General features: G+C 35.1%; 1 protein-coding gene across 1 annotated transcript; it reads left to right on the top strand.

Annotated features, from left to right (window-relative positions):
* Window positions 1-801: 801 nt before the first annotated feature.
* Window positions 802-9578, top strand: LOC106120777 (probable cytochrome P450 301a1, mitochondrial). Its single transcript, XM_013316204.1, has 8 exons — window positions 802-1533; window positions 6056-6249; window positions 6976-7177; window positions 7378-7540; window positions 7770-7939; window positions 8194-8272; window positions 8525-8722; window positions 9100-9578. Exons 1-8 carry the CDS (start codon window positions 1058-1060, stop codon window positions 9211-9213), a joined length of 1596 nt encoding a protein of 531 aa, XP_013171658.1. The 5' UTR covers window positions 802-1057; the 3' UTR covers window positions 9214-9578.
* Window positions 9579-10041: the final 463 nt, after the last annotated feature.

Below are 10041 nucleotides of genomic sequence, written 5' to 3'. Positions count from 1 at the left end.
TTCGGATAATTTTTGCCGTCGTCTTGTCACCATGGATGAAACGTGGGTCCACCATTTTGATCTTGAAACTAAAAGACAAAGCATGTCTTGGAAACGGCCATCCTCTCCATCCATCAAGAAATTTCCAGTTGCTCCTACCGCTGGCAAAGTTATGGCCTCTGTGTTCTGGGATAGTGAACGAATCCTTTTTATTGATTACATGCCAAAAGGCCAGACGATTACTGGACCCTATTATGCAAATTTAATCCCGAAAGTGCGTGAAGCGATTAAAGAAAAACGTCGTGGAAAACTGTCGTTGGGCGTCTTGTTCCTTCAAGATAACGCTCCTGCTCATCGATCGGAAGTTGCGCTCAACGCAATCCGCTGTGCTGGCTTCAATCTCCTTGACCACCCACCATATTCTCCGGACTTAGCCCCAAGTGATTTTCACTTATTTCCAAAATTAAAAGAGGAAATTCGTGGAACAAAATTTCACGATAATGACGCGGTTATAGCTGCCGTAGAGGACTTTTTCGAGAGTCAAGAAAATAATTTTTATTCACCAGGAATAAGGAAGTTAGAAACGCGTTATTCTAAATGCATTGCATTGGATTGGAGATTATGTAGAAAAATAAAATGTTATTATTTAAATCTTTGCATTTTTTAATATTGATTCCAAGAATTTTTTGATTCACCTCGTAGGTACAAAAAAAAACAAAATTAGTTCACCCATTATACGCATGGAGCGCCACAATCGCCGTGGATCCCAATACAGTGCAACACCATATTATGCACTTGCATTAAAACGGTTTTACTGTTCAAGAATGTAAACGTCGTTGAACATGTTCATGTGCATATGTGTGTGTTTAAAATAATACTAAGAAAAAGAGAGCGTTGAGCGTCACTTAATTGGTTCTGCCTTCTGCGACAGCTATACCAAGCGATACAGCTCGCGGGCGTCGGGCAACGGTATTCAAGAAACCATCGTGCTTAGTAAGCGCGTAGTCGCGCGCGTAGCTCAGTCGTACGGGCGCACTCGGTCGGCAAACGATCAGTCGATAACGCGACCTTAACCGCTATGGGTCGCTCGCTACACTCTTTTACCGCGTACGCGCGTCCCTATTTAAATCCGAACACCCGCTACGCTACCACCGGTTGTCCCTTTTCGAAACGTCAACGTTCCCAAGTAGCCCCCACCGCGGCTCTCAACGATGAAATTTTCGCAAACGCTAAACCCTACTCCGAAGTCCCTGGACCCAAGCCAATACCAATTTTGGGTAATACGTGGCGAATGGTACCTATTATCGGGCAGTTTGACATATCAGAATTTGCGAAAGTGACAAAAATGTTTCTGGAGCAGTACGGAAGGATTGTAAGATTGGGTGGTTTGATCGGAAGACCGGATCTACTGTTCGTTTACGATGCTGATGAGATTGAGAGGATGTACCGGCGCGAAGGACCAACTCCATTCCGTCCGGCTATGCCTTGCCTCGTCAAATACAAGTCTGAAGTTCGTAAAGATTTCTTCGGAGAATTACCTGGTGTAGTTGGAGTGTAAGTAATAAGTGCTTTTAAAATACACGGCTTTGAAAGTAAAACGTGAATAGGAAATGAATTCTTTTATTGCCATTGAACCTTCACTTAAAAATACTGTCATCGTGATGCTTTTATTTATGTTATGTTAAATCAATGAGAAAAAAACTCCACAAAACATTTATTTTTATACATTTTGGTGCCGTTACAGGCACAAATGTATCATTAGTACAGCCATTATAAAGAGAAACCCATTTGCTGACTTTCACTTCTTTTTTTTTATCTCGGATCGAATGATTGATTGACGTTATTTACGGGTGTATTTTTTTTGTTTATGACATTTTAAAGTGACCCATCTTAAGGCCGCCGAGGCTAACAGCCCAATTTAGTAAAAACCCTGAAGGTAAAACTGGTTTGACCACGTAATATTTTGAGTTCATTATTCATTAAAAAAGTTGATTGAACACTGACAGGTGACTGCATCAACAATAAAGTTATTTTTAAAACAAGCTATTATTATGTGCTTGCTAAAAAAATAAATAAAAAGTTTAAAAAGATAAACTATTCTTCAAGACGATTCAAACGAGCCCAAACTCGATGAGGTTGTGTTGTTTTATTGCCATCTTCCAGCTCCATAATCAGGTCAGCTCCATGTCATCATTATATTGCTTTTTCGAGCGATTTACACATGTACGCATAATTTCAATTTTATTATAATCGGAAAGTAGATTAATTCGCAAGATTTGACGACAAACATCGGGACAGGTGAAACTAAATAAAAGTTTGTCATATTGATTCTGTTACGAGTTCCTATTACATGCTATTTAAAGGCTCTATAGCGTGTCAACATCGGTTATTTAATCCAAGGATTAGTTGAACGACCGGTATTATTCAGATGATTATGTTTCGCTTATTCAAGATTGAATATATTTCTATTGTTAGTGTTGATTCACACTTGTGTAACAGAATTTCGAGTTTTTTAAAACTTTGTGTTCTTACTGTTTTTAAGTCATATTATAGTCTCGCTTATTGCGTTATCAGACCTTAGTGTTTTAATTACTTTGTATAACGCTAATTTGATCCGAGGTCTACTTAGAGTATAGCTTGTGATGCAATACTCCTTGTTTATTCTGTACCATAATGCACCATGCACTATGTCTAGAATAAGTAAAACATAGGCATATTATAATCTGTCTTAGCGTATTAAGTCATCCAATGGAAATAAAAATGAACTATAGACATCATCCAAGAGCGTAAAAATACTGACGTCTTATTTTTGCCGTCCCTAATTTTTGACGGCCAACTGCTAAAAGAATAAAAAAAGCAAACGTTGTTTTGTGACCAAGTTATAACCTCTGTTAGTGCATAAAAAATAACGTATAATCACCATTACCAACCTTGACCTATATTATCGTTACTCCAAATCTGTGTATTATTTCCATGTGTTCGAAATTACTACGAGAAACTAGTGTCATTCAAACATTGAAGGAAATTACACCCGCATCGCTAAACATGCTAAATATTGTGGCAATGATATTCAATAGAACACTTAGAGAAAAGTTGTTTGCACTTCATTCATCACTTATGTTGATAAGTGACATAACCTCGTAATTTTGCCAGTCATCTTCAATCGAGGGGATTTTATAGTTTTGTTAGTTATACTCGTACATAAACACGAAGGTTTATTTTAATGGTATATCGCGAATAGTTTTAAAAACTCGTTTCGAATACTGGTTTTTGATTGGTCGCAACAAGTCGGTGAGAGTAGCGGTTTTATCTGGGTGGCTGCAAATTAAGCTACGTGTTCGGAATTTAAAATATACTTATGATTTAAACTCCAACTCCTTAGCTTTATTTAGTTCTAAAGAGTAATTGTCTGAAGTTAGTATGTCAAAAAAACACTGGCCACAAGTACGTATAAATAAGGCGAAGTAGGTCATCGTCTCAAATAACTCGATGCATTAAGTTATTATTCAGCTAGTAGGATAACAATTCTACGGCTCTAAGCACACAAACAATTTCAATTCAATTACTGGCCACAATTAGTTTACAAGATCAAGAAATCGTTGCTACAGTATCTACCATTGTGGTTAAATGATCATTGAGTAATTAAACAGCAATTTAAAAGATTGTTTATTATTGAAATATTCAATGGAAACTGCGCTATATAATGAAGTTATCGTGTTTGATAGCATTATAGCGGGCAGCCATGATACATGGCCTACTTGGGAACCAGGGCGAAGCGAAAGCAACGGTGCTTCGTGATTATTTTTCTGATGGGATTAGTTTGAGGATGATCTTTTTTTAAATAAATATACAATGAAACTTTTTATATTTCTCTCGCGTATGGGTTAGGGTCTCTAGACTTAGTGTTAAAGTTCATTTTGGTGAAACATATAAAATTTAAAATATTCCAGCATCATAGTATTCCACAAACTGTGCTCGTTCGTAAAATGACAGAGTGTAGATTTTTGTAAGATATTACTTAAGTAAGTTACTAAGTTACTTATGCAGGACCGCTGAAGCTTATTCCCTGACCTTTCAGACGTTTTGGGCAGCATGTTATAATGTCCGTATTATAAGCGTTTATGTAAAGTTCAACATTACTCGGTCAATGTCTTTATGCCGTTGAGAACTTTCTTTGTTCGTGTGTATTTCCTTAAGTTGAACTTGAATCATTGTCAGTTCATCACGTTATTATTTTACTTCTTACTAATATTATAAATGCGAAAGTTTAGATGAATGGATGTTTGTTAGAAGATATCTGCGGAACGGCTCAACGGATCTTGATGAATTTTAGCATAGACATAGAGCATAGTCTGGAAAAACACATAGACTACTAAGTAATTTTATTTTTAATTCTGCGTGGACGGAGTCGAGGGCGACGGCTTGTATAGAGGTTAGGAAATATTGCTAAATAGAATGCCCATCGTTTATTTAAATAAATTAACCGGATACATAAGTAGTCACTTGACCACTATGTGAGTTCATAACCTTGAACACAAGAAGCCTTTATGAGTAAACTCACACGTCAGAAGTAAAGGAGTTTGGCAAACATCTTAAATGTTTGTTCAAACAATTTGTGACACGTAACTCCAGTTTGTAAGGTGTAAATGAAGATTATGTGAGACCATTGAATGTTTGTGTCAATATTTTTTTTCTAAATTACAAATGTCTACCAAAATGTTACAGTTAAAATAAATCGTATCGCATTAGGGTATCGTCCGAAATTATTAATATGAAATTAATTTTATATTTATCGCCCGCGACTCCTTCCGCGCGGAATTATAAAAACTTAATCAATATAGACTATGTGTTCATCCAGGCTATGTTCTGCATGTGTGACAAATTTCATCAAGATCCGTTTAGTCATTCTGGAGATACCTTCAAACAAACATCCAACCATTCATCCATGCAGACATTCGCATTTATAATATAAGTAAGACTTCATACAGCTGATTATATTGATGGGTAATTCTACGAGTATAATGCTACGTACAGTTCGTCACAGCGTAGGTAGTTCAATGACCTGGGTAAATAAACTTTTTGGTACTAATTATATATAAATATTATAATTTATGCTTTAGGTTTATTATAAAACATATTATGATGTTGAGCAATTGAATAGCATTTGTTCACGTAATAAAAGATATTTTATGTCTTTTTAATGGTCTATAAACGATTTTGTAATACGTTTATAATTATTATCGATAAACAATTTATAGAATAGTTAAGACACTACTAACTTTTAAACGATGATTAATATTTAATTAATTAATGATATTATTTATTTATTATATAGTTAAAAATGTTTTCTTTAGTAATTGCATTAGTAGAATGAAGGATAAAATAATGGGAAGTCTGGGCGTGGCTAGTACAAAATACCAATAATAATACTACACTGATTTGTTAAAATACCATATCGTGATGTCGTATACATTTCTATCTGGCTACGCATAGTATCACGCTATGAGTAGCCAATGACAACGCGTGTACGTATATTTCTTATTCTGGAAACGATTTCTTTAACTCGCTCCGGCGACTGTCTTCGTGTTATGCATTTTTATTTATCATTTATAAGGGTCTCTGTACAAGGACTTCAAGCGGTCCGCGTATGGGCAAAGAAGCAAATATGATTTTTTACTAATGTTGTATTTTAAAAACATTAAATATATTTTCATTGTCCTCTCTAAAATAAAGGATTTAATCTTACTACTATTATAAATTCGAATGTTTGGAAGGACGGGTCGATGTTTGGTAGAAGATATCGCTAGACCAGCTGCATGGTTCTCGCTAAAATTTGGCATAGATGTAGAACACATAGGCTATTAATTATGTTTTAATTCTGTGCGGACGGAGCCTTGGGCGTTAGCTAGAATATAATATTCCTGAGTGACAGAATTCAGTAGGGAATCTATTGTTTTATTTATTTTGACATCGGAGGCAATAATGATATTACACTAACCCAATAAAAACAAATCTTAAATCGCATAGCCAAATAGGTCGTACGTGCGACAATAACATCTATCTCTTTCTATTACAGACACGGAGAACAATGGAGAAGGTTTCGTTCGAAAGTGCAGCGTCCGATTCTCCAACCGCAAACGGTGAAGAAGTACGTGGCTCCGATAGAACTGGTTACGGAGGACTTCATCAAATACATGGAAGACGCGAGGGATGTTAATGGAGATTTACCACATGAGTTTGATAATGACATACATCGCTGGTCACTTGAGTGTACGTATTGTTTTATATCTTGAAACGTATACCAGTTTATTAAATCTTAAATTAAGTACTCCTCCCAAGCTTTTAGTTAATGCTATGCGATAGAAGGTGTTTTCCGTTGGTACATCCTACCGATCAATCGCGCGTAAGAACCATAAACATACCATCGGGCCGATTGCCTCACGCGCGGAATGAGAATATTTCTCTCTCGTAAGCGTCCTCCTCGTCCACTTCCTTCTTATAAGAAGAGGATGGTAAGGGAAGTGTTGTACCATAATATTGAAATTAAATAAGAATTTGACTTCGAAATTATAAATTCCAGCCGATAAAAAGACAAGGATTTATATCTCTACGAATATAATAGACAAAGAATTTGCTTAACAACTTCGCAACATCCAGCGTCTGTGTAATCTGTGATCATTGTGTAACATGGTAATCTTTTTAAACGGCCAGTGTTGAAAATTACATTCTAAATGTTGCATCATTGTAAACTTTGCGATGGAATAGCGATGTGTTATTTTGAGTTGAAACTGTTTTATTGTTTATTCGCAACAGGCTTGGTCTTAGTTTAACCCGATTTTGAACACAAATACTCCCAAAAATACATTTTATATGAAAATTAAACATTTATTTTATGCATTTCAAGTCAAAAACGTTGTAAAGTCTTCCCATACAAGGACTTTACATGGGTCAGTAATTATTTTATACATCTAAATAATATGTTATTTTTGGATGCAGGCATTGGTCGGGTTGCTTTAGACGTCAGACTAGGATGTCTATCGCCGAAGCTAACCAAAGATTCCGAACCGCAGAGGATTATTGATGCGGCAAAGTTCGCGTTGAGAAACGTTGCCGTGCTGGAACTTAAGGCGCCTTACTGGCGATACTTTCCGACGCCACTCTGGACGAAATACGTCAACAATATGAATTTCTTTATAGAGTACGTTTGTCTTATTATTAATTAAAATATCGGTTACAGCTTAATGTTAAAAAATATAGTTAAGATTATGTAATCTAGTCAAAATATTTTTATAAGCACAACAGAATATTGGTAAAATTCGTTATTTCAATTTCATTAAACTATTCCTTAATCTTCTAAAATAAGTTCACTAAATTATATTTGTATATATTTTATTTCAGTTTATGTAGCCGATACATAAACGAGGCGTTAGAACGACTTAAGACAAAGAAAGTGACGTCAGAGAATGATCTTTCATTGCTTGAACGCGTCCTACGGAGCGAGGGCGACCCAAAGATTGCAACCATTATGGCGTTGGACCTTATTCTTGTTGGAATTGACACGGTTAGAATTACTATTATATTTTATAACTATTCTTTATAAACCTGACTGACTACACTCTGAGGAAGAAGGTACAGAATCGAATTAGACCTCAGTCATCAAAATCGGTTCAGTTGTTAAGACTAGGAACCACCATAATAAGAACATTCTTTGTATTTTTAATGCAGCAGGACTGTTTTTTTTTTGTATTACAAAATAACTAATAACAATATGATTAACATTCAATTTACAGATTTCAATGGCGGTGTGTTCCATTCTTTATCAAGCGGCGACAAGAGTGAAACAGCAAGAGAAAATGGCGGAAGAAATAAGAAGAGTATTACCAGATCCAAGCCAGCCCTTGACTTATTCGGATCTTGATAAATTGCATTACACAAAGGCTTTTGTAAGAGAAGTTTTTAGGTTAGTATTATTTATAAGTTGATAATATTAAATTTCAAAAAATGGGCTACACTTTAAGATTTCGAGTAAAAAAGAATCTTTAAATCGGTAAACGAGTCAAATTCTGAGGTAACAAACATAAAAAATACAGACAAAATGCGACGCTACTTTTTGAAAATGAATAAAAAACAAGTCATCGCAGTCTTTGATCACATTATTTTTGTTTAAAGGTCGATCATAATAATTTGTTACAAATAATTCAAAATTTGTTGCAGGATGTATTCAACGGTGATTGGTAATGGAAGAACATTACAGGAAGACGATGTGATTTGCGGATACCATATTCCTAAGGGAGTAAGTTTATATTCCTCAAGTTCATCTGTCTCATTTAAAGTACGAGTCCATTGGTCCGCGCGCTTGATGCGTCAATGGACGAAGCGCTATGTACAAACATATAAAGAAAACTAATATCAGTAGCAGGCCGTGCGTGCGATGCGTTCGGTGCAGACCAATGGACGCGTACCTATACTTTAAATAAACATAGCTTAGAGATATTTTAATAAAATTGATTCAGCTGTGTAATTTCACTGTTATATTTCTTGTCAGGTTCAAGTGGTGTTCCCAACGATAGTGACGGGTAACATGGAGCAGTTCGTGTCGAATCCTGAGGAATTCAGACCCGAACGTTGGCTGCAGAGCGATGAGAGGCTGCATTCCTTCGCCTCACTGCCATACGGCTTTGGAGCGAGGATCTGCTTGGGCAGACGGTTCGCCGATTTAGAGATACAAGTGTTATTGGCTAAGGTATGAATTTGTAAGGTATCTAAACTAGTGTATACCATCTTCAGACGTAACTAGACATCAGTAGTTTTATGGTCATCCACTATTTTAATCGATAAACAAATCTTTTCTGATTATAAATCGATTGTAGCTATCTCTGGCCTATGGTTTATCATAGCTTTTACTCTTTAAGCTTTTACAGTTTTCAATGCTAATAATGAACAAGATTGACAAACTGTAAGTGAATTATTATCTTTAAAAAAATCAGAAAACAACCGAAGACATCTCTATCGTTCAACGTGAAATTTTGTCTTGCCAGTTTGATTACGCTTCTATTCTCATAAGCCCTATAGGCTGTAATATAGTATATGGATGGTATAATAAATAATTTATAATTCCAGTTGCTGCGTCGTTACCGACTGGAATACCACCACGAGCCCCTGGACTACGCGGTCACTTTCATGTACGCGCCTGATGGACCGCTGCGGCTGAGGATGTTGCCGCGAGATGAATGATTTAATCTGTGAACTATTGAATGAACGACTGAATGAATGTTCTCAACTATTACGCATTCACTTATAAGACATTTTATTTTATGTACATTTTTAATTTACGAGACTACATAAATGTTCTATTACATGACTTGTGTAATCATTATTGTCATTTTTATTTGTCACTATTTTATGTGAGAGCGCCTGCGATCATAAAATAGTTAAAGTGACGCTTTAGAAGAAAGAGTTTCTTGATAATTAGGTGATTATTTAACCGTATTATTTTAAAATATAGAATTGAATGTTTTTGTTAAGAAGAGAAGAGGAATTTGGTTGTGTTTGTCTAAATATTGTATATCCTTACTTACTGTATTTTATCCGTTAACGTTTGTTATGTTATTATAAAATATGTAAATAAAATATTTTTCGAGTTTTATAACAAAATTGTCTTATTTACCTTTCAATGCTTTAAATCCGTATAAAAAACGTTAAAAAACAAATTAAGCATGTGGTGAAAGTCAGTTCGTGCTAAAAATTAAAAACGATTAGCTTAGTTTATAAAAAGAAGTCAAAATATAAAGTTAAGATTGAAAAATTGTTTACGTTTCAAAGAACTCTTAATTCATATTTTTCTTTCTCTAATGTAACGATATATGCATAAAAGTGATCTTTCGTTTACATGTTTTTTCTTAAAATAAAATCTTTGTTCAGTTTTGTAGGAAAAATACATTATTTTGAGATTGTTGCAAGTATAAATTTTATAAATTTAAATCATATTCTTGTTTATATCCATCCCGAAAACTGTTATGTTGACTTTACGTGTCTAGTTAAAGTATAGAGCCAAGTTCTAAA

Source organism: Papilio xuthus, unplaced genomic scaffold (assembly GCF_000836235.2).
Source record: "Papilio xuthus unplaced genomic scaffold, Pxut_1.1 DF826949.1, whole genome shotgun sequence".
Taxonomy (NCBI): domain Eukaryota; kingdom Metazoa; phylum Arthropoda; class Insecta; order Lepidoptera; family Papilionidae; genus Papilio; species Papilio xuthus.
Note: the sequence above shows the minus strand (reverse complement) of the source record. Positions and strands in the feature narration are given on the sequence as shown.